Raw genomic sequence first — 24,137 nt, 5'->3', positions numbered from 1 at the left:
GGACAGGGCTAGTTACTGTGTTGATTCCTTCCATGTCTCTGGACAGGGCTAGTTACTGTGTTGATTCCTTCCATGTCTCTGGACAGGGCTAGTTACTGTGTTGATTCTTTATCATGTCTCTGGACAGGGCTAGTTACTGTGTTGATTCTGTATCATGTCTCTGGACAGGGCTAGTTACTGTGTTGATTCCTTCCATGTCTCTGGACAGGGCTAGTTACTGTGTTGATTCCTTCCATGTCTCTGGACAGGGCTAGTTACATTCCTTCCATGTCTCTGGACAGGGCTAGTTACTGTGTTGATTCTTTATCATGTCTCTGGATAGGGCTAGTTACTGTGTTGATTCCTTCCATGTCTCTGGATAGGGCTAGTTACTGTGTTGATTCTGTATCATGTCTCTGGACAGGGCTAGTTACTGTGTTGATTCCTTCCATGTCTCTGGACAGGGCTAGTTACTGTGTTGATTCTTTATCATGTCTCTGGATAGGGCTAGTTACTGTGTTGATTCCTTCCATGTCTCTGGATAGGGCTAGTTACTGTGTTGATTCCTTCCATGTCTCTGGACAGGGCTAGTTACTGTGTTGATTCTTTATCATGTCTCTGGATAGGGCTAGTTACTGTGTTGATTCCTTCCATGTCTCTGGATAGGGCTAGTTACTGTGTTGATTCCTTCCATGTCTCTGGATAGGGCTAGTTACTGTGTTGATTCTGTATCATGTCTCTGGATAGGGCTAGTTACTGTGTTGATTCTGTATCATGTCTCTGGATAGGGCTAGTTACTGTGTTGATTCTGTATCATGTCTCTGGATAGGGCTAGTTACTGTGTTGATTCCTTCCATGTCTCTGGATAGGGCTAGTTACTGTGTTGATTCCTTCCATGTCTCTGGATAGGGCTAGTTACTGTGTTGATTCTGTATCATGTCTCTGGACAGGGCTAGTTACTGTGTTGATTGTTTATCATGTCTCTGGATAGGGCTAGTTACTGTGTTGATTCCTTCCATGTCTCTGGATAGGGCTAGTTACTGTGTTGATTCCTTCCATGTCTCTGGATAGGGCTAGTTACTGTGTTGATTCCTTCCATGTCTCTGGACAGGGCTAGTTACTGTGTTGATTCTGTATCATGTCTCTGGACAGGGCTAGTTACTGTGTTGATTCCTTCCATGTCTCTGGATAGGGCTAGTTACTGTGTTGATTCCTTCCATGTCTCTGGATAGGGCTAGTTACTGTGTTGATTCCTTCCATGTCTCTGGACAGGGCTAGTTACTGTGTTGATTCCTTCCATGTCTCTGGACAGGGCTAGTTACTGTGTTGATTCCTTCCATGTCTCTGGACAGGGCTAGTTACTGTGTTGATTCCTTCCATGTCTCTGGATAGGGCTAGTTACTGTGTTGATTCCTTCCATGTCTCTGGATAGGGCTAGTTACTGTGTTGATTCTGTATCATGTCTCTGGACAGGGCTAGTTACTGTGTTGATTCCTTCCATGTCTCTGGATAGGGCTAGTTACTGTGTTGATTCTGTATCATGTCTCTGGACAGGGCTAGTTACTGTGTTGATTCCTTCCATGTCTCTGGACAGGGCTAGTTACTGTGTTGATTCTTTATCATGTCTCTGGATAGGGCTAGTTACTGTGTTGATTCCTTCCATGTCTCTGGATAGGGCTAGTTACTGTGTTGATTCCTTCCATGTCTCTGGACAGGGCTAGTTACTGTGTTGATTCTTTATCATGTCTCTGGATAGGGCTAGTTACTGTGTTGATTCCTTCCATGTCTCTGGATAGGGCTAGTTACTGTGTTGATTCCTTCCATGTCTCTGGATAGGGCTAGTTACTGTGTTGATTCTGTATCATGTCTCTGGATAGGGCTAGTTACTGTGTTGATTCTGTATCATGTCTCTGGATAGGGCTAGTTACTGTGTTGATTCTGTATCATGTCTCTGGATAGGGCTAGTTACTGTGTTGATTCCTTCCATGTCTCTGGATAGGGCTAGTTACTGTGTTGATTCCTTCCATGTCTCTGGATAGGGCTAGTTACTGTGTTGATTCTGTATCATGTCTCTGGACAGGGCTAGTTACTGTGTTGATTGTTTATCATGTCTCTGGATAGGGCTAGTTACTGTGTTGATTCCTTCCATGTCTCTGGATAGGGCTAGTTACTGTGTTGATTCCTTCCATGTCTCTGGATAGGGCTAGTTACTGTGTTGATTCCTTCCATGTCTCTGGACAGGGCTAGTTACTATGTTGATTCTGTATCATGTCTCTGGACAGGGCTAGTTACTGTGTTGATTCCTTCCATGTCTCTGGATAGGGCTAGTTACTGTGTTGATTCCTTCCATGTCTCTGGATAGGGCTAGTTACTGTGTTGATTCCTTCCATGTCTCTGGACAGGGCTAGTTACTGTGTTGATTCCTTCCATGTCTCTGGACAGGGCTAGTTACTGTGTTGATTCCTTCCATGTCTCTGGACAGGGCTAGTTACTGTGTTGATTCCTTCCATGTCTCTGGATAGGGCTAGTTACTGTGTTGATTCCTTCCATGTCTCTGGACAGGGCTAGTTACTGTGTTGATTCCTTCCATGTCTCTGGACAGGGCTAGTTACTGTGTTGATTCCTTCCATGTCTCTGGACAGGGCTAGTTACTGTGTTGATTCTGTATCATGTCTCTGGATAGGGCTAGTTACTGTGTTGATTCCTTCCATGTCTCTGGATAGGGCTAGTTACTGTGTTGATTCTGTATCATGTCTCTGGACAGGGCTAGTTACTGTGTTGATTCCTTCCATGTCTCTGGATAGGGCTAGTTACTGTGTTGATTCTGTATCATGTCTCTGGATAGGGCTAGTTACTGTGTTGATTCCTTCCATGTCTCTGGACAGGGCTAGTTACTGTGTTGATTCCTTCCATGTCTCTGGACAGGGCTAGTTACTGTGTTGATTCTGTATCATGTCTCTGGACAGGGCTAGTTACTGTGTTGATTCCTTCCATGTCTCTGGATAGGGCTAGTTACTGTGTTGATTCCTTCCATGTCTCTGGATAGGGCTAGTTACTGTGTTGATTCTGTATCATGTCTCTGGATAGGGCTAGTTACTGTGTTGATTCCTTCCATGTCTCTGGACAGGGCTAGTTACTGTGTTGATTCCTTCTATGTCTCTGGATAGGGCTAGTTACTGTGTTGATTCCTTCCATGTCTCTGGATAGGGCTAGTTACTGTGTTGATTCCTTCCATGTCTCTGGACAGGGCTAGTTACTGTGTTGATTCCTTCCATGTCTCTGGATAGGGCTAGTTACTGTGTTGATTCCTTCCATGTCTCTGGATAGGGCTAGTTACTGTGTTGATTCCTTCAGTGTCTCTGGATAGGGCTAGTTACTGTGTTGATTCCTTCCATGTCTCTGGATAGGGCTAGTTACTGTGTTGATTCCTTCCATGTCTCTGGATAGGGCTAGTTACTGTGTTGATTCTGTATCATGTCTCTGGACAGGGCTAGTTACTGTGTTGATTCCTTCCATGTCTCTGGACAGGGCTAGTTACTGTGTTGATTCCTTCCATGTCTCTGGACAGGGCTAGTTACTGTGTTGATTCTTTATCATGTCTCTGGATAGGGCTAGTTACTGTGTTGATTCCTTCCATGTCTCTGGATAGGGCTAGTTACTGTGTTGATTCCTTCCATGTCTCTGGTTGATATGTCTCTGGCTAGTTACTGTGTTGATTCCTTCCATGTCTCTGGACAGGGCTAGTTACTGTGTTGATTCCTTCCATGTCTCTGGACAGGGCTAGTTACTGTGTTGATTCCTTCCATGTCTCTGGACAGGGCTAGTTACTGTGTTGATTCCTTCCATGTCTCTGGATAGGGCTAGTTACTGTGTTGATTCCTTCCATGTCTCTGGACAGGGCTAGTTACTGTGTTGATTCCTTCCATGTCTCTGGACAGGGCTAGTTACTGTGTTGATTCCTTCCATGTCTCTGGACAGGGCTAGTTACTGTGTTGATTCTGTCATGTCTCTGGATAGGGCTAGTTACTGTGTTGATTCCTTCCATGTCTCTGGATAGGGCTAGTTACTGTGTTGATTCTGTATCATGTCTCTGGACAGGGCTAGTTACTGTGTTGATTCCTTCCATGTCTCTGGATAGGGCTAGTTACTGTGTTGATTCCTTCCATGTCTCTGGATAGGGCTAGTTACTGTGTTGATTCCTTCCATGTCTCTGGATAGGGCTAGTTACTGTGTTGATTCCTTCCATGTCTCTGGACTAGTGTTTGATTCCTTCCATGTCTCTGGACAGGGCTAGTTACTGTGTTGATTCTGTATCATGTCTCTGGACAGGGCTAGTTACTGTGTTGATTCCTTCCATGTCTCTGGATAGGGCTAGTTACTGTGTTGATTCCTTCCATGTCTCTGGACAGGGCTAGTTACTGTGTTGATTCTGTATCATGTCTCTGGATAGGGCTAGTTACTGTGTTGATTCCTTCCATGTCCCTGGACAGGGCTAGTTACTGTGTTGATTCCTTCTATGTCTCTGGATAGGGCTAGTTACTGTGTTGATTCCTTCCATGTCTCTGGATAGGGCTAGTTACTGTGTTGATTCCTTCCATGTCTCTGGATAGGGCTAGTTACTGTGTTGATTCCTTCCATGTCTCTGGACAGGGCTAGTTACTGTGTTGATTCCTTCCATGTCTCTGGAAAGGGCTAGTTACTGTGTTGATTCCTTACATGTCTCTGGATAGGGCTAGTTACTGTGTTTATTACTTCATTGTCTCTGGATAGGGCTAGTTACTGTGTTGATTCCTTCCATGTCTCTGGATGGGCTAGTTACTGTGTTGATTCTGGATAGGGCTAGTTACTGTGTTGATTCCTTCCATGTCTCTGGATAGGGCTAGTTACTGTGTTGATTCTGTATCATGTCTCTGGACAGGGCTAGTTACTGTGTTGATTCCTTCCATGTCTCTGGACAGGGCTAGTTACTGTGTTGATTCCTTCCATGTCTCTGGACAGGGCTAGTTACTGTGTTGATTCTTTATCATGTCTCTGGATAGGGCTAGTTACTGTGTTGATTCCTTCCATGTCTCTGGATAGGGCTAGTTACTGTGTTGATTCCTTCCATGTCTCTGGATAGGGCTAGTTACTGTGTTGATTCCTTCCATGTCTCTGGACAGGGCTAGTTACTGTGTTGATTCCTTCCATGTCTCTGGACAGGGCTAGTTACTGTGTTGATTCCTTCCATGTCTCTGGACAGGGCTAGTTACTGTGTTGATTCCTTCCATGTCTCTGGATAGGGCTAGTTACTGTGTTGATTCCTTCCATGTCTCTGGACAGGGCTAGTTACTGTGTTGATTCCTTCCATGTCTCTGGACAGGGCTAGTTACTGTGTTGATTCCTTCCATGTCTCTGGACAGGGCTAGTTACTGTGTTGATTCTGTATCATGTCTCTGGATAGGGCTAGTTACTGTGTTGATTCCTTCCATGTCTCTGGATAGGGCTAGTTACTGTGTTGATTCTGTATCATGTCTCTGGACAGGGCTAGTTACTGTGTTGATTCCTTCCATGTCTCTGGATAGGGCTAGTTACTGTGTTGATTCTGTATCATGTCTCTGGATAGGGCTAGTTACTGTGTTGATTCCTTCCATGTCTCTGGACAGGGCTAGTTACTGTGTTGATTCCTTCCATGTCTCTGGACAGGGCTAGTTACTGTGTTGATTCTGTATCATGTCTCTGGACAGGGCTAGTTACTGTGTTGATTCCTTCCATGTCTCTGGATAGGGCTAGTTACTGTGTTGATTCCTTCCATGTCTCTGGATAGGGCTAGTTACTGTGTTGATTCTGTATCATGTCTCTGGATAGGGCTAGTTACTGTGTTGATTCCTTCCATGTCTCTGGACAGGGCTAGTTACTGTGTTGATTCCTTCCATGTCTCTGGATAGGGCTAGTTACTGTGTTGATTCCTTCCATGTCTCTGGATAGGGCTAGTTACTGTGTTGATTCCTTCCATGTCTCTGGACAGGGCTAGTTACTGTGTTGATTCCTTCCATGTCTCTGGATAGGGCTAGTTACTGTGTTGATTCCTTCCATGTCTCTGGATAGGGCTAGTTACTGTGTTGATTCCTTCAGTGTCTCTGGATAGGGCTAGTTACTGTGTTGATTCCTTCCATGTCTCTGGATAGGGCTAGTTACTGTGTTGATTCCTTCCATGTCTCTGGATAGGGCTAGTTACTGTGTTGATTCTGTATCATGTCTCTGGACAGGGCTAGTTACTGTGTTGATTCCTTCCATGTCTCTGGACAGGGCTAGTTACTGTGTTGATTCCTTCCATGTCTCTGGACAGGGCTAGTTACTGTGTTGATTCTTTATCATGTCTCTGGATAGGGCTAGTTACTGTGTTGATTCCTTCCATGTCTCTGGATAGGGCTAGTTACTGTGTTGATTCCTTCCATGTCTCTGGATAGGGCTAGTTACTGTGTTGATTCCTTCCATGTCTCTGGATAGGGCTAGTTACTGTGTTGATTCTGTATCATGTCTCTGGACAGGGCTAGTTACTGTGTTGATTGTTTATCATGTCTCTGGATAGGGCTAGTTACTGTGTTGATTCCTTCCATGTCTCTGGATAGGGCTAGTTACTGTGTTGATTCCTTCCATGTCTCTGGATAGGGCTAGTTACTGTGTTGATTCCTTCCATGTCTCTGGATAGGGCTAGTTACTGTGTTGATTCCTTCCATGTCTCTGGACAGGGCTAGTTACTGTGTTGATTCCTTCCATGTCTCTGGACAGGGCTAGTTACTGTGTTGATTCCTTCCATGTCTCTGGACAGGGCTAGTTACTGTGTTGATTCCTTCCATGTCTCTGGATAGGGCTAGTTACTGTGTTGATTCCTTCCATGTCTCTGGACAGGGCTAGTTACTGTGTTGATTCCTTCCATGTCTCTGGACAGGGCTAGTTACTGTGTTGATTCCTTCCATGTCTCTGGATAGGGCTAGTTACTGTGTTGATTCTGTATCATGTCTCTGGATAGGGCTAGTTACTGTGTTGATTCCTTCCATGTCTCTGGATAGGGCTAGTTACTGTGTTGATTCCTTCCATGTCTCTGGACAGGGCTAATTACTGTGTTGATTGTTTATCATGTCTCCGGATAGGGCTAGTTACTGTGTTGATTCCTTCCATGTCTCTGGATAGGGCTAGTTACTGTGTTGATTCCTTCCATGTCTCTGGATAGGGCTAGTTACTGTGTTGATTCTGTATCATGTCTCTGGATAGGGCTAGTTACTGTGTTGATTCCTTCCATGTCTCTGGACAGGGCTAGTTACTGTGTTGATTCCTTCCATGTCTCTGGACAGGGCTAGTTACTGTGTTGATTCTGTATCATGTCTCTGGACAGGGCTAGTTACTGTGTTGATTCCTTCCATGTCTCTGGATAGGGCTAGTTACTGTGTTGATTCCTTCCATGTCTCTGGATAGGGCTAGTTACTGTGTTGATTCCTTCCATGTCTCTGGACAGGGCTAGTTACTGTGTTGATTCCTTCCATGTCTCTGGACAGGGCTAGTTACTGTGTTGATTCCTTCCATGTCTCTGGACAGGGCTAGTTACTGTGTTGATTCCTTCCATGTCTCTGGATAGGGCTAGTTACTGTGTTGATTCCTTCCATGTCTCTGGACAGGGCTAGTTACTGTGTTGATTCCTTCCATGTCTCTGGACAGGGCTAGTTACTGTGTTGATTCCTTCCATGTCTCTGGATAGGGCTAGTTACTGTGTTGATTCTGTATCATGTCTCTGGATAGGGCTAGTTACTGTGTTGATTCCTTCCATGTCTCTGGATAGGGCTAGTTACTGTGTTGATTCCTTCCATGTCTCTGGACAGGGCTAATTACTGTGTTGATTGTTTATCATGTCTCCGGATAGGGCTAGTTACTGTGTTGATTCCTTCCATGTCTCTGGATAGGGCTAGTTACTGTGTTGATTCCTTCCATGTCTCTGGATAGGGCTAGTTACTGTGTTGATTCTGTATCATGTCTCTGGATAGGGCTAGTTACTGTGTTGATTCCTTCCATGTCTCTGGACAGGGCTAGTTACTGTGTTGATTCCTTCCATGTCTCTGGACAGGGCTAGTTACTGTGTTGATTCTGTATCATGTCTCTGGACAGGGCTAGTTACTGTGTTGATTCCTTCCATGTCTCTGGATAGGGCTAGTTACTGTGTTGATTCCTTCCATGTCTCTGGATAGGGCTAGTTACTGTGTTGATTCTGTATCATGTCTCTGGATAGGGCTAGTTACTGTGTTGATTCCTTCCATGTCTCTGGACAGGGCTAGTTACTGTGTTGATTCCTTCCATGTCTCTGGATAGGGCTAGTTACTGTGTTGATTCCTTCCATGTCTCTGGATAGGGCTAGTTACTGTGTTGATTCCTTCCATGTCTCTGGACAGGGCTAGTTACTGTGTTGATTCCTTCCATGTCTCTGGATAGGGCTAGTTACTGTGTTGATTCCTTCCATGTCTCTGGATAGGGCTAGTTACTGTGTTGATTCCTTCCATGTCTCTGGATAGGGCTAGTTACTGTGTTGATTCCTTCCATGTCTCTGGATAGGGCTAGTTACTGTGTTGATTCCTTCCATGTCTCTGGATAGGGCTAGTTACTGTGTTGATTCTGTATCATGTCTCTGGATAGGGCTAGTTACTGTGTTGATTCCTTCCATGTCTCTGGATAGGGCTAGTTACTGTGTTGATTCCTTCCATGTCTCTGGACAGGGCTAGTTACTGTGTTGATTCCTTCCATGTCTCTGGATAGGGCTAGTTACTGTGTTGATTCCTTCCATGTCTCTGGACAGGGCTAGTTACTGTGTTGATTCCTTCCATGTCTCTGGACAGGGCTAGTTACTGTGTTGATTCTGTATCATGTCTCTGGACAGGGCTAGTTACTGTGTTGATTCCTTCCATGTCTCTGGATAGGGCTAGTTACTGTGTTGATTCCTTCCATGTCTCTGGATAGGGCTAGTTACTGTGTTGATTCTGTATCATGTCTCTGGATAGGGCTAGTTACTGTGTTGATTCCTTCCATGTCTCTGGACAGGGCTAGTTACTGTGTTGATTCCTTCCATGTCTCTGGATAGGGCTAGTTACTGTGTTGATTCCTTCCATGTCTCTGGATAGGGCTAGTTACTGTGTTGATTCCTTCCATGTCTCTGGACAGGGCTAGTTACTGTGTTGATTCCTTCCATGTCTCTGGATAGGGCTAGTTACTGTGTTGATTCCTTCCATGTCTCTGGATAGGGCTAGTTACTGTGTTGATTCCTTCCATGTCTCTGGATAGGGCTAGTTACTGTGTTGATTCCTTCCATGTCTCTGGATAGGGCTAGTTACTGTGTTGATTCCTTCCATGTCTCTGGATAGGGCTAGTTACTGTGTTGATTCTGTATCATGTCTCTGGACAGGGCTAGTTACTGTGTTGATTCCTTCCATGTCTCTGGATAGGGCTAGTTACTGTGTTGATTCCTTCCATGTCTCTGGATAGGGCTAGTTACTGTGTTGATTCCTTCCATGTCTCTGGATAGGGCTAGTTACTGTGTTGATTCCTTCCATGTCTCTGGATAGGGCTAGTTACTGTGTTGATTCTGGATCATGTCTCTGGATAGGGCTAGTTACTGTGTTGATTCCTTCCATGTCTCTGGATAGGGCTAGTTACTGTGTTGATTCCTTCCATGTCTCTGGATAGGGCTAGTTACTGTGTTGATTCTGTATCATGTCTCTGGATAGGGCTAGTTACTGTGTTGATTCCTTCCATGTCTCTGGATAGGGCTAGTTACTGTGTTGATTCTGTATCATGTCTCTGGACAGGGCTAGTTACTGTGTTGATTCCTTCCATGTCTCTGGATAGGGCTAGTTACTGTGTTGATTCTGTATCATGTCTCTGGACAGGGCTAGTTACTGTGTTGATTCCTTCCATGTCTCTGGATAGGGCTAGTTACTGTGTTGATTCCTTCCATGTCTCTGGATAGGGCTAGTTACTGTGTTGATTCTGTATCATGTCTCTGGATAGGGCTAGTTACTGTGTTGATTCCTTCCATGTCTCTGGACAGGGCTAGTTACTGTGTTGATTCTGTATCATGTCTCTGGACAGGGCTAGTTACTGTGTTGATTCCTTCCATGTCTCTGGACAGGGCTAGTTACTGTGTTGATTCCTTCCATGTCTCTGGATAGGGCTAGTTACTGTGTTGATTGTTTATCATGTCTCTGGATAGGGCTAGTTACTGTGTTGATTCCTTCCATGTCTCTGGATAGGGCTAGTTACTGTGTTGATTCCTTCCATGTCTCTGGACAGGGCTAGTTACTGTGTTGATTCCTTCCATGTCTCTGGATAGGGCTAGTTACTGTGTTGATTCCTTCCATGTCTCTGGACAGGGCTAGTTACTGTGTTGATTCTGTATCATGTCTCTGGACAGGGCTAGTTACTGTGTTGATTCTGTATCATGTCTCTGGACAGGGCTAGTTACTGTGTTGATTCCTTCCATGTCTCTGGATAGGGCTAGTTACTGTGTTGATTCCTTCCATGTCTCTGGACAGGGCTAGTTACTGTGTTGATTCCTTCCATGTCTCTGGATAGGGCTAGTTACTGTGTTGATTCCTTCCATGTCTCTGGACAGGGCTAGTTACTGTGTTGATTCCTTCCATGTCTCTGGATAGGGCTAGTTACTTTGTTGATTCCTTCCATGTCTCTGGATAGGGCTAGTTACTGTGTTGATTCCTTCCATGTCTCTGGATAGGGCTAGTTACTGTGTTGATTCTGTATCATGTCTCTGGACAGGGCTAGTTACTGTGTTGATTCCTTCCATGTCTCTGGATAGGGCTAGTTACTGTGTTGATTCCTTCCATGTCTCTGGATAGGGCTAGTTACTGTGTTGATTCCTTCCATGTCTCTGGATAGGGCTAGTTACTGTGTTGATTCCTTCCATGTCTCTGGACAGGGCTAGTTACTGTGTTGATTCTGTATCATGTCTCTGGATAGGGCTAGTTACTGTGTTGATTCTGTATCATGTCTCTGGATAGGGCTAGTTACTGTGTTGATTCCTTCCATATCTCTGGATAGGGCTAGTTACTGTGTTGATTCCTTCCATGTCTCTGGACAGGGCTAGTTACTGTGTTGATTCTGTATCATGTCTCTGGACAGGGCTAGTTACTGTGTTGATTCCTTCCATGTCTCTGGATAGGGCTAGTTACTGTGTTGATTCTGTATCATGTCTCTGGATAGGGCTAGTTACTGTGTTGATTCTGTATCATGTCTCTGGATAGGGCTAGTTACTGTGTTGATTCTGTATCATGTCTCTGGATAGGGCTAGTTACTGTGTTGATTCTGTATCATGTCTCTGGATAGGGCTATTTACTGTGTTGTTACGGTGGACATATTCTGGTACAGTTGGCTGGTCGGGTTTGTCAGAATGACAGGTTGACAGGATGACAGGATGGCAGGAAGACAGGATGACAGGATGGCAGGATGGCAGGAAGGCAGGAAGACAGGATGGCAGGATGACAGGATGACAGGTTGGCAGGATGACAGGTTGGCAGGATGACAGGTTGACAGGATGACAGGATGGCAGGAAGACAGGATGGCAGGATGGCAGGAGGACAGGATGGCAGGATGACAGGATGCAGGATGACAGGATGGCAGGATGACAGGAGAACAGGATGGCAGGATCACAGGATGGCAGGATGACAGGATGGCAGGAAGACAGGATGACAGGATGACAGGATGGCAGGAAGACAGGATGACAGGATGGCAGGATGACAGGAGAACAGGATGGCAGGATCACAGGTTGACAGGATGACAGGAAGGCGGGATGACAGGCTGGCAGGATGACAGGATGACAGGAAGGCAGGATGACAGGATGACAGGATGGCAGGATGGCAGGATGGATGACAGGATTGCAGGATGACAGGATGACAGTATGACAGGATGGCAGGATTGCAGGATGACAGGATGACAGGAAGGCAGGATGACAGGATGGCAGGATGGCAGGATGACAGGATGACAGGATGACAGGAAGGCAGGATGACAGGATGGCAGGATGACAGGATGGCAGGTTGACAGGATGACAGGATGGCAGGATTGCAGGATGACAGGATGACAGGAAGGCAGGATGGCAGGATGACAGGATGACAGGATGACAGGAAGGCAGGATGACAGGATGGCAGGATGGCAGGATGACAGGATGGCAGGATGACAGGATGACAGGATGACAGGAAGGCAGGATGACAAGATGACAGGATGGCAGGATGGATGACAGGATTGCAGGATGACAGGATGACAGGATGGCAGGATGACAGGACGACAGGTTTGGGACGTCAGTGCTGCTGGACCTTCTTGACCTATAATGTTAATTAGGATTCATGGCAGTATTCTTCTCCAGTCCAAATGACCTGATTTGACTTGGATTATGTATCGTATAATCACGAACTTGTTTCCATGAACAGTATTCACATTGAGACTAAATGTTTACAAACTGGGAAGGAACATACCTGCATACCGTCTAACAATATATTTATGATGAGGGTAACACATGCTTTTTCTGTCTGAGATCACTAGGACATAGTTGGATCAGTTTCAATAAGGATGTCGTCCTTCTAAGTGCTATACACAGAGTGGTTTTTGTCATCCCTAATTAGTATTTGAGTTACCAGATTTTACAGATAATGACAGCCTGTCAAATCACTTTGGAAAGTACCCCCTGTCGTATTCTCTGCTCCAGGCCTGGTATTCCAGACAACACACACACACACACACACACACACACACACACACACACACACACACACACACACACACACACACACACACACACACACACACACACACACACACACACACACACACACACGCACGCACGCACGCACGCACGCACGCACGCACGCACGCACGCACGCACGCACGCACGCACGCACGCACGCACGCACGCACGCACGCACGCACGCACGCACGCACGCACGCACGCACGCACGCACGCACGCACGCACGCACGCACGCACGCACGCACGCACGCACGCACGCACGCACGCACGCACGCACGCACGCACGCACGCACGCACACCACTCGTCTGAATCATCTGTTTGACATAAAGTGGTGAACGTTACCCTACTATTGAAAGTTGTGCATTCCCCAGGTTTGACAGTGTAAGAGGACCCGTTGAGGGCTTGAGAAGCAGAGTGATGAATACAGGAAGTCAGATTCGCCTTCTGCTGTGGAAGAATTGGACTCTCCGCAAGAGACAGAAGGTACTGCTAACTCGCTATCCCAACTGTCTTTTATCAACACGGTGTTGTATAAATTAATCTAAGTATTGTTCCTTTGAGTAAATCAACAACGAAACAGTTCAGTAACACCCTCCCTGGTGTGTCATATATCTGTTTCCTCAGTTGATATATCTGTTTCCTCAGTAGATATATCTGTTTCCTCAGTAGATATATCCGTTTCCGCAGTTGATATATCTGTTTCCTCAGTTGATATATCTATTTCCTCAGTTGATATATCTCCTTCCTCAGTTGATATATCTCCTTCCTCAGTTGATATATCTGCTTCCTCAGTTAATATATCTGCTTCCTCAGTTGATATATCTGTTTCTTCAGTTAATATATCTGCTTCCTCAGTTGATATATCTGTTTCCTCAGTTAATATATCTCCTTCCTCAGTTGATATATCTGTTTCCTCAGTTAATATATCTCCTTCCTCAGTTGATATATCTGTTTCCTCAGTTGATATGTCTGTTTCTTCAGTTGATATACTTGTTTCCTCAGTTAATATATCTGCTTCCTCAGTTGATATATCTGTTTCCTCAGTTAATATATCTGCTTCCTCAGTTGATATATCTGTTTCCTCAGTAGATATATCTGCTTCCTCAGTTGATATATCTGTTTCCTCAGTTAATATATCTGCTTCCTCAGTTGATATATCTGTTTCTTCAGTTGATATACTTGTTTCCTCAGTTAATATATCTGTTTCCTCAGTTGATATATCTGTTTCCTCAGTTGATATACTTGTTTCCTCAGTTGATATATCTGTTTCCTCAGTTAATATATCTGCTTCCTCAGTTGATATATCTGTTTCCTCAGTTGATATATCTGCTTCCTCAGTTGATATATCTGTTTCCTCAGTAGATATATCTGCTTCCTCAGTAGATATATCTGCTTCCTCAGTTGATATATCTGCTTCCTCAGTTGATATATCTGTTTCCTCAGTTGATATGTCTGTTTCTTCAGTTGATCTATCTGTTTCCTCAGTTAATATATCTGCTTCCTCAGTTGATATATCTGTTTCCTCAGTTGATATATCTGTTTCCTCAGTTGATATGTCTGTTTCTTCAGTTGATATATCTGCTCCCTCAGTTGATATATCTGTTTCCTCAGCTGTAAGTTATTACAACAGCTATTACAACAGTTATTACAACAGCTATTACAACAGCTATTACAACAGCTATTACAACAGTTATTACAACAGCTATTACAACAGCTATTACAACAGTTATTACAACAGTTATTACAACAGCTATTACAACAGTTATTACAAAAGTTATTACACTATTCAGTTATATTAATACATATACTGTAAATTAGTAAGTAAATTCTCTCTCTTCCACATCTCTGTTCAGATCCGCTTCCTGGTGGAGATTCTGTGGCCGGTGGTTCTGTTCATTGGTCTGGTGTGGTTGAGGAAAGCCAACCCTCTTTACAAACAACATGAATGTAAGACTCAATTATAACTATTTCTCTGGTAAAATGGTTTCTATCACACAAATGACTGAAGCAAAGATAGATGATCGGAATTAAATGAAATCCTCTTGATAAGAGCTTTCAAGGTTGTTTTCAGTTTGAACCAGGTCCGACTGCTTCTCACGTTTCTTCAGTGCTCAAGTAATTCATATATTTGTTATACTTGATCTTTCACTCCCTGTCTTGTCTCTCCAGGTCACTTCCCCAACAAGGCCATGCCTTCCACAGGTATAATCCCATGGATCCAGGGTATCTTCTGTAACGCCAACAACCCCTGCTTCAAACACCCTACCAGGGCAGAGGGCCCTGGGGTCGTCTCCAACTACAACAACTGCATGTGAGATGCCTTATAACCTCTTATAACCCCTTATAACCCCTCATAACCCACCGTATGTGAGCTCAACAACTATCCCTCCTCTCTTCCCCACGTTCCTTCTGAGTCTCTCATCCGTCTCTCCTCTCTTCAACTACAACAACTACATGTGAGATCCAGGATAGTGTATCTTACGCCCTACCTTTTATAGCTTATATTTCCTTTATTACAACTTTCTCCTTTCTCATCCTTCTCTTCCTAGATCTCTCTCCTCTCTCTCTTCCCCTCTCTCCTCTCTCTCTTCCCCTCTCTCCTCTCTCTCTTACCCTCTCTCCTCTCTCTCTTCCCCTCTCCTCTCTCTCTTCCCCTCTCTCCTCTATCTCTTCCCCTCTCTCCTCTTTCTCTTCCCCTCTCTCCTCTCTCTCTTCTCCTCTCTCCTCTCTCTCTTCCCCTCTCTCCTCTCTCTCTTCCCCTCTCTCCTCTCTCTCTTCCCCTCTCTCCTCTCTCTCTTCCCCTCTCCTCTCTCTCTTCCCCTCTCTCCTCTATCTCTTCCCCTCTCTCTCTTCCCCTCTCTCCTCTCTCTCTTCCCCTCTCTCCTCTATCTCTTCCCCTCTCTCTCTTCCCCTCTCTCCTCTCTCTCTTCCCCTCTCCTCTCTCTCTTCCCCTCTCTCCTCTATCTCTTCCCCTCTCTCTCTTCCCCTCTCTCCTCTATCTCTTCCCCTCTCTCCTCTCTCTCTTCCCCTCTCTCCTCTCTCTCTTCCCCTCTCTCCTCTATCTCTTCCCCTCTCTCCTCTCTCTCTTCCCCTCTCTCCTCTATCTCTTCCCCTCTCTCCTCTATCTCTTCCCCTCTCTCCTCTCTCTTCTCTCCTTTCTTCATCAATATCTTATCCTTCTCTTTCTAGATCTCTCTGGGGTTTTCTTGTTTGGGTAAAAGTCTGTCCTCTGTCCTTTCTTCCCCACCCTCTCTCCTCAGTGACCCGGAAACCGATAAGTGGTTGAGTGGTTGAGGAGTGTGTCAATTCGTTGGTAGGCAAATGGAACAGTGGCCTCCTCGTTAGCCACCTTTCATTAAGAATACTCATGTAAACATCATTTATTTTGGGATTCAGCCCTGTAAACATTTCAGTCTCATCCCTCTCTCCCTCACCGTCTCACCGTCTCTCAGTCTCATCCCTCACTGTCTCACCGTCTCTCAGTCTCATCCCTCTCTCCCTCACTGTCTCTCAGTCTCATCCCTCTCTCCCTCACTGTCTCTCAGTCTCATCCCTCTCTCCCTCACCGTCTCACCGTCTCTCAGTCTCATCCCTCTCTCCCTCACCGTCTCACCGTCTCTCAGTCTCATCCCTCTCTCCCTCACCGTCTCAACGTCTCTCAGTCTCATCCCTCTCTCCCTCACTGTCTCTCAGTCTCATCCCTCTCTCCCTCACTGTCTCTCAGTCTCATCCCTCTCTCCCTCACCGTCTCTCAGTCTCATCCCTCTCTCCCTCACCGTCTCTCAGTCTCATCCCTCTCTCCCTCACTGTCTTTCAGTCTCATCCCTCTCTCCCTCACCGTCTCTCAGTCTCATCCCTCTCTCCCTCACTGTCTCTCAGTCTCATCCCTCTCTCCCTCACCGTCTCTCAGTCTCATCCCTCTCTCCCTCACCGGCTCTCAGTCTCATCCCTCTCTCCCTCACTGTCTCTCAGTCTCATCCCTCTCTCCCTCACCGTCTCTCAGTCTCATCCCTCTCTCCCTCAATGTCTCTCAGTCTCATCCCTCTCTCCCCATCTCTGTCTCATCCCTCTCTCCCTCTCCGTCTCTCAGCCTCATCCCTCTCTCCCTCACTGTCTCTCAGTCTCATCCCTCTCTCCCTCTCCCTCATCATCTCTCAGTCTCATCTCTCTCTCCCTCTCCCTCATCATCTCTCAGTCTCATCTCTCTCTCCCTCTCCCTCATCATCCCTCAGTCTCATCTCTCTCTCCCTCTCCCTCATCATCTCTCAGTCTCATCCCTCTCTCCCTCTCCCTCATCATCTCTCAGTCTCATCTCTCTCTCCCTCTCCCTCATCATCTCTCAGTCTCAACCCTCTCTCCCTCTCCGTCTCTGTCTCCTCCCTCTCCCTTACCATCTCTCAGTCTCATCCCTCTCTCCCTCTCCCTTACCATCTCTCAGTCTCATCCCTCTCTCCCTCTCCCTCATCATCTCTCAGTCTCATCCCTCTCTCCCTCTCCCTCATCATCTCTCAGTCTCATCCCTCCCTCCCTCTTCTGCATCATCTCTCAGTCTCATCCCTCTCTCCCTCTCCCTCATCATCTCCCAGTCTCATCTCTCTCTCCCTCTCCCTCATCGTCTCTCAGTCTCATCTCTCTCTCCCTCTCCCTCATCATCTCTCAGTCTTATCCCTCTCTCCCTCTTCCTCATCATCTCTCAGTCTCATCCCTCTCTCCCTCTCCCTCACCATCTCTCAGTCTCATCCCTCTCTCCCTCTCCGTCTCAGTCTCATCCCTCTCTCCCTCATCCTCTCTCAGTCTCATCCCTCCCTCCCCTTTCCTCATCATCTCTCAGTCTTATCCCTCTCTCCCTCTCCCTCATCATCTCTCAGTCTCATCTCTATCTCCCTCTCCCTCATCGTCTCTCAGTCTCATCTCTCTCTCCCTCTCCCTCATCATCTCTGTCTCATCCCTCCCTCCCCTTTCCTCATCATCTCTCAGTCTTATCCCTCTCTCCCTCTCCCTCATCATCTCTCTGTCTCATCCCTCTCTCCCTCTCCCTCATCATCTCTCAGTCTTATCCCTCTCTCCCTCTCCATCTCTGTCTCCTCCCTCTCTCCCTCTTCCTCATCATCTCTCAGTCTCATCCCTCTCTCCCTCTCCCTCACCATCTCTCAGTCCCATCCCTCTCTCCCTCTCCGTCTCTGTCTCCTCCCTCTCTCCCTCTTCCTCATCATCTCTCAGTCTCATCCCTCTCTCCCTCTGCCTCATCATCTCTCAGTCTCATCCCTCTCTCCCTCTCCGTCTCTGTCTCCTCCCTCTCTACTTCAACCTCTCATCCTTTTCTCTATTACCACCAAGAAGAACATGTGTCTTTTAGACTCAGATGTTCTGCTGGGTTCTCCATGGTTCTGTGCTTTAGACTCAGATGTTCTGCTGGGTTCTCCATGGTTCTGGTCTTTAGACTCAGATGTTCTGCTGGGTTCTCCATGGTTCTGTGCTTTAGACTCAGATGTTCTCCTGGGTTCTCCATGGTTCTGTGCCGTAGACTCAGATGTTATGCTGGGTTATCCATGGTTCTGTGTTGTAAACTCAGATGTTCTCCTGGGTTCTTCACGGTTCTATACTCAATTGTCTTGGTTGGTTCTATGTTCTGTGTTTTAGACTGGCGCGGTTCTGGGCTGACTCCAATGAGCTGTTGTTCGACGACCCAGAGTTCCAGCAGTTGGGTCGGCTGTGGGAGGACATGGCCGTCATGAACAACTTCATGGACACCATCTGTAACACACCAGAACAGATAGCCGGTACTGACAATCACCCTGCATCACTATGAGTCCAGGGATGTATTTATTAATGCTGTAGCAAACCGTAGAAAAACATTACAACAAACAAGTCCAGGTTAGTTACAACAAACAAGTCCAGGTTAGTTACAACAAACAAGTCCAGGTTAGTTACAACCCGTTTTGGCTGTTTGCTTCTGTTTGGTTCTGTTTGGAATACACCTTCAATCCTCCTCTTCCTCTCCTGCAGTATACACCTCGTCTTCCTCTCCTGCAGTATCCACCTTCTCTTCCTCTCCTGCAGTATACACCTCCTCTTCCTCTCCTGCAGTATACACCTCCTCTTCCTCTCCTGCAGTATACACCTCCTCTTCCTCTCCTGCAGTATACACCTCCTCTTCCTCTCCTGCAGTATACACCTCATCTTCCTCTCCTGCAGTATACACCTCCTCTTCCTCTCCCTCAGTATACACCTCCTCTTCCTCTTCTGCAGTATACACCTCCTCTTCCTCTTCTGCAGTATACACCTCCTCTTCCTCTCCTGCAGTATACACCTCCTCTTCCTCTCCTGCAGTATACACCTCCTCTTCCTCTCCTGCAGTATACACCTCCTCTTCCTCTCCTGCAGTATACACCTCCTCTTCCTCTCCTGCAGTATACACCTCCTCTTCCTCTCCTGCAGTATACACCTCATCTTCCTCTCCTGCAGTATACACCTCCTCTTCCTCTCCCTCAGTATACACCTCCTCTTCCTCTTCTGCAGTATACACCTCCTCTTCCTCTCCTGCAGTATACACCTCCTTTTCCTCTCCTGCAGTATACACCTCCTCTTCCTCTCCCTCAGTATCCACCTCCTCTTCCTCTCCTGCAGTATACACCTCATCTTCCTTTCCTGCAGTATACACCTCCTCTTCCTCTCCCTCAGTATACACCTCCTCTTCCTCTCCCTCAGTATCCACCTCCTCTTCCTCTCCTGCAGTATACACCTCCTCTTCCTCTCCCACAGGATACACCTCCTCTTCCTCTCCTGCAGTATCCACCTCCTCTTCCTCTCCCACAGGATACACCTCCTCTTCCTCTCCTGCAGGATACACCTCCTCTTTGTTCTCCCTCAGTATCCATGTTTAATTCCTGTTCCAGGTCGAGGTCTGAAGATAGAGGATATCCTAAAGGATGATGAGATGTTGACAGCCTTCCTGCTGAGAGACGTTGGCCTGTCAGAGTCTGTGGTTCATCAGCTGGTCAACGCTCAAGTCCGTCCAGAACAGGTATATAGGAAGAACAGGTAGAACTAATAACTAGGGAGATAGTGCTCTGTTTCGCTGTTGTTTCAGTCCCTTGGACTGGTTAGAAAGAAACATGGTGATGCTGTTGTTTCAGTCCTTTGGACTGGCTAGAAGGAAACCTGGGGATGTTTTTGTTTCAGTCCCTTGGACTGGCTAGAAGGAAACATGGGGATGTTGTTGTTTCAGTCCTTTGGACTGGCTAGAAGGAAACATGGGGATGTTGCTGTTTCAGTCCTTTGGACTGGCTAGAAAGAAACATGGGGATGTTGTTGTTTCAGTCCTTTGGACTGGCTAGAAGGAAACATGGGAATGTTTTTGTTTCAGTCCCTTGGACTGGCTAGAAGGAAACATGGGGATGTTGTTGTTTCAGTCCTTTGGACTGGCTAGAAGGAAACATGGGGATGTTGCTGTTTCAGTCCTTTGGACTGGCTAGAAAGAAACATGGGGATGTTGTTGTTTCAGTCCTTTGGACTGGCTAGAAGGAAACATGGGGATGTTGTTGTTTCAGTCCTTTGGACTGGCTAGAAGGAAACATGGGGATGTTGTTGTTTCAGTCCTTTGGACTGGCTGGAAGGAAACATGGGGATGTTGTTGTTTCAGTCCTGTGGACTGGCTAGAAGGAAACATGGGGATGTTGTTGTTTCAGTCCTTTGGACTGGCTGGAAGGAAACATGGGGTTGTTGTTGTTTCAGTCCTTTGGACTGGCTAGAAGGAAACATGGGGATGTTGTTGTTTCAGTCCTTTGGACTGGCTAGAAGGAAACATGGAGATGTTGTTGTTTCAGTCCTTTGGACTGGCTAGAAGGAAACATGGGGATGTTGTTGTTTCAGTCCTTTGGACTGGCTAGAAGGAAACATGGGGATGTTGTTGTTTCAGTCCTTTTGGACTGGCTGGAAGGAAACATGGGGATGTTGTTGTTTCAGTCCCTTTGGACTGGCTAGAAGGAAACATGGGGATGTTGTTGTTTCAGTCCCTTGGACTGGCTAGAAAGAAACATGGTGATGCTGTTATTTCAGTCCCTTGGACTGGCTAGAAGGAAACATGGGGATGTTTTTGTTTCAGTCCTTTGGACTGGCTAGAAGGAAACATGGTGATGTTGTTGTTTCAGTCCTTTGGACTGGCTAGAAGGAAACATGGGGATGTTGTTGTTTCAGTCCTTTGGACTGGCTGGAAGGAAACATGGGGATGTTGTTGTTTCAGTCCTTTGGACTGGCTAGAAGGAAACATGGGGATGTTGTTGTTTCAGTCCCTTTGGACTGGCTAGAAGGAAACATGGGGATGTTGTTGTTTCAGTCCTTTGGACTGGCTAGAAGGAAACATGGGGATGTTGTTGTTTCAGTCCTTTGGACTGGCTAGAAGGAAACATGGGGATGTTTTTGTTTCAGTCCCTTGGACTGGCTAGAAGGAAACATGGGGATGTTGTTGTTTCAGTCCTTTGGACTGGCTAGAAGGAAACATGGGGATGTTGCTGTTTCAGTCCTTTGGATTGGCTAGAAAGAAACATGGGGATGTTGTTGTTTCAGTCCTTTGGACTGGCTAGAAGGAAACATGGGAATGTTTTTGTTTCAGTCCCTTGGACTGGCTAGAAGGAAACATGGGGATGTTGTTGTTTCAGTCCTTTGGACTGGCTAGAAGGAAACATGGGGATGTTGCTGTTTCAGTCCTTTGGACTGGCTAGAAAGAAACATGGGGATGTTGTTGTTTCAGTCCTTTGGACTGGCTAGAAGGAAACATGGGGATGTTGTTGTTTCAGTCCTTTGGACTGGCTAGAAGGAAACATGGGGATGTTGTTGTTTCAGTCCTTTGGACTGGCTGGAAGGAAACATGGGGATGTTGTTGTTTCAGTCCTGTGGACTGGCTAGAAGGAAACATGGGGATGTTGTTGTTTCAGTCCTTTGGACTGGCTGGAAGGAAACATGGGGTTGTTGTTGTTTCAGTCCTTTGGACTGGCTAGAAGGAAACATGGGGATGTTGTTGTTTCAGTCCTTTGGACTGGCTAGAAGGAAACATGGAGATGTTGTTGTTTCAGTCCTTTGGACTGGCTAGAAGGAAACATGGGGATGTTGTTGTTTCAGTCCTTTGGACTGGCTAGAAGGAAACATGGGGATGTTGTTGTTTCAGTCCTTTTGGACTGGCTGGAAGGAAACATGGGGATGTTGTTGTTTCAGTCCCTTTGGACTGGCTAGAAGGAAACATGGGGATGTTGTTGTTTCAGTCCCTTGGACTGGCTAGAAAGAAACATGGTGATGCTGTTATTTCAGTCCCTTGGACTGGCTAGAAGGAAACATGGGGATGTTTTTGTTTCAGTCCTTTGGACTGGCTAGAAGGAAACATGGTGATGTTGTTGTTTCAGTCCTTTGGACTGGCTAGAAGGAAACATGGGGATGTTGTTGTTTCAGTCCTTTGGACTGGCTGGAAGGAAACATGGGGATGTTGTTGTTTCAGTCCTTTGGACTGGCTAGAAGGAAACATGGGGATGTTGTTGTTTCAGTCCCTTTGGACTGGCTAGAAGGAAACATGGGGATGTTGTTGTTTCAGTCCTTTGGACTGGCTAGAAGGAAACATGGGGATGTTGTTGTTTCAGTCCCTTTGGACTGGCTAGAAGGAAACATGGGGATGTTGTTGTTTCAGTCCCTTGGACTGGCTAGAAAGAAACATGGTGATGCTGTTATTTCAGTCCCTTGGACTGGCTAGAAGGAAACATGGGGATGTTTTTGTTTCAGTCCCTTGGACTGGCTAGAAGGAAACATGGGGATGTTTTGGTTTCAGTCCTTTGGACTGGATAGAAGGAAACATGGGGATGTTGTTGTTTCAGTCCTTTGGACTGGCTAGAAGGAAACATGGTGATGTTGTTGTTTCAGTCCTTTGGACTGGCTGGAAGGAAACATGGTGATGTTGTTGTTTCAGTCCTTTGGACTGGCTAGAAGGAAACATGGGTATGTTGTTGTTTCAGTCCTTTTGGACTGGCTAGAAGGATACATGGGGATGTTTTTGTTTCAGTCCTTTGGACTGGCTAGAAGGAAACATGGGGATGTTGTTGTTTCAGTCCTTTGGACTGGCTAGAAGGAAACATGGGGATGTTTTTGTTTCAGTCCTTAGGACTGGCTAGAAGGAAACATGTGGATGTTGTTGTTTCAGTCCTTTTGGACTGGCTAGAAGGAAACATGGGGTTGTTGTTTCAGTCCTTTGGACTGGCTAGAAGGAAACATGGGGATGTTGTTGTTTCAGTCCCTTTGGACTGGCTAGAAGGAAACATGGTGATGTTGTTGTTTCAGTCCTTTGGACTGGCTAGAAGGAAACATGGGGATGTTGTTCTTTCAGTCCTTTGGACTGGCTAGAAGGAAACATGGGGTTGTTGTTGTTTCAGTCCTTTGGACTGGCTAGAAGGAAACATGGGGATGTTGTTGTTTCAGTCCTTTGGACTGGCTAGAAGGAAACATAGGTATGTTGTTGTTTCAGTCCTTTTGGACTGGCTGGAAGGAAACATGGGGATGTTGTTGTTTCAGTCCTTTGGACTGGCTAGAAGGAAACATGGTGATGTTGTTCTTTCAGTCCTTTGGACTGGCTAGAAGGAAACATGGGGATGTTGTTGTTTCAGTCCTTTGGACTGGCTAGAAGGAAACATGGGTATGTTGTTGTTTCAGTCCTTTTGGACTGTCTGGAAGGAAACATGGGGATGTTGTTGTTTCAGTCCTTTGGACTGGCTAGAAGGAAACATGGTGATGTTGTTGTTTCAGTCCTTTGGACTGGCTAGAAGGAAACATGGGGATGTTGTTGTTTCAGTCCTTTGGACTGGCTAGAAGGAAACATGGTGATGTTGTTGTTTCAGTCCTTTGGACTGGCTAGAAGGAAACATGGGGATGTTGTTGTTTCAGTCCTTTGGACTGGCTGGAAGGAAACATGGGGATGTTGTTGTTTCAGTCCTTTGGACTGGCTAGAAGGAAACATGGGGATGTTGTTGTTTCAGTCCCTTTGGACTGGCTAGAAGGAAACATGGGGATGTTGTTGTTTCAGTCCTTTGGACTGGCTAGAAGGAAACATGGGGATGTTGTTGTTTCAGTCCCTTTGGACTGGCTAGAAGGAAACATGGGGATGTTGTTGTTTCAGTCCCTTGGACTGGCTAGAAAGAAACATGGTGATGCTGTTATTTCAGTCCCTTGGACTGGCTAGAAGGAAACATGGGGATGTTTTTGTTTCAGTCCCTTGGACTGGCTAGAAGGAAACATGGGGATGTTTTTGTTTCAGTCCTTTGGACTGGATAGAAGGAAACATGGGGATGTTGTTGTTTCAGTCCTTTGGACTGGCTAGAAGGAAACATGGTGATGTTGTTGTTTCAGTCCTTTGG

At 46.1% G+C, this 24,137-nt stretch overlaps 1 protein-coding gene across 1 annotated transcript in view; it reads left to right on the top strand.

Moving 5' to 3' along the window:
- LOC139387566 (retinal-specific phospholipid-transporting ATPase ABCA4-like) overlaps positions 1–24,137 on the top strand; it is a 151,176-nt gene that overhangs the window by 4,833 nt on the left and 122,206 nt on the right. The window contains exons 2-6 of the mRNA XM_071133892.1: positions 13,122–13,233; positions 14,604–14,697; positions 14,920–15,061; positions 18,391–18,530; positions 19,647–19,774. Of these exons, the coding sequence (XP_070989993.1) occupies positions 13,168–13,233; positions 14,604–14,697; positions 14,920–15,061; positions 18,391–18,530; positions 19,647–19,774 (570 nt within the window). The 5' untranslated portion in view covers positions 13,122–13,167. The remainder of the gene's footprint in view (positions 1–13,121; positions 13,234–14,603; positions 14,698–14,919; positions 15,062–18,390; positions 18,531–19,646; positions 19,775–24,137) is intronic.

Source organism: Oncorhynchus clarkii, chromosome 28 (assembly GCF_045791955.1).
Source record: "Oncorhynchus clarkii lewisi isolate Uvic-CL-2024 chromosome 28, UVic_Ocla_1.0, whole genome shotgun sequence".
Classification (NCBI taxonomy): Eukaryota; Metazoa; Chordata; class Actinopteri; order Salmoniformes; family Salmonidae; genus Oncorhynchus; species Oncorhynchus clarkii.
This window is presented reverse-complemented; position numbering and strand designations above follow the sequence as displayed.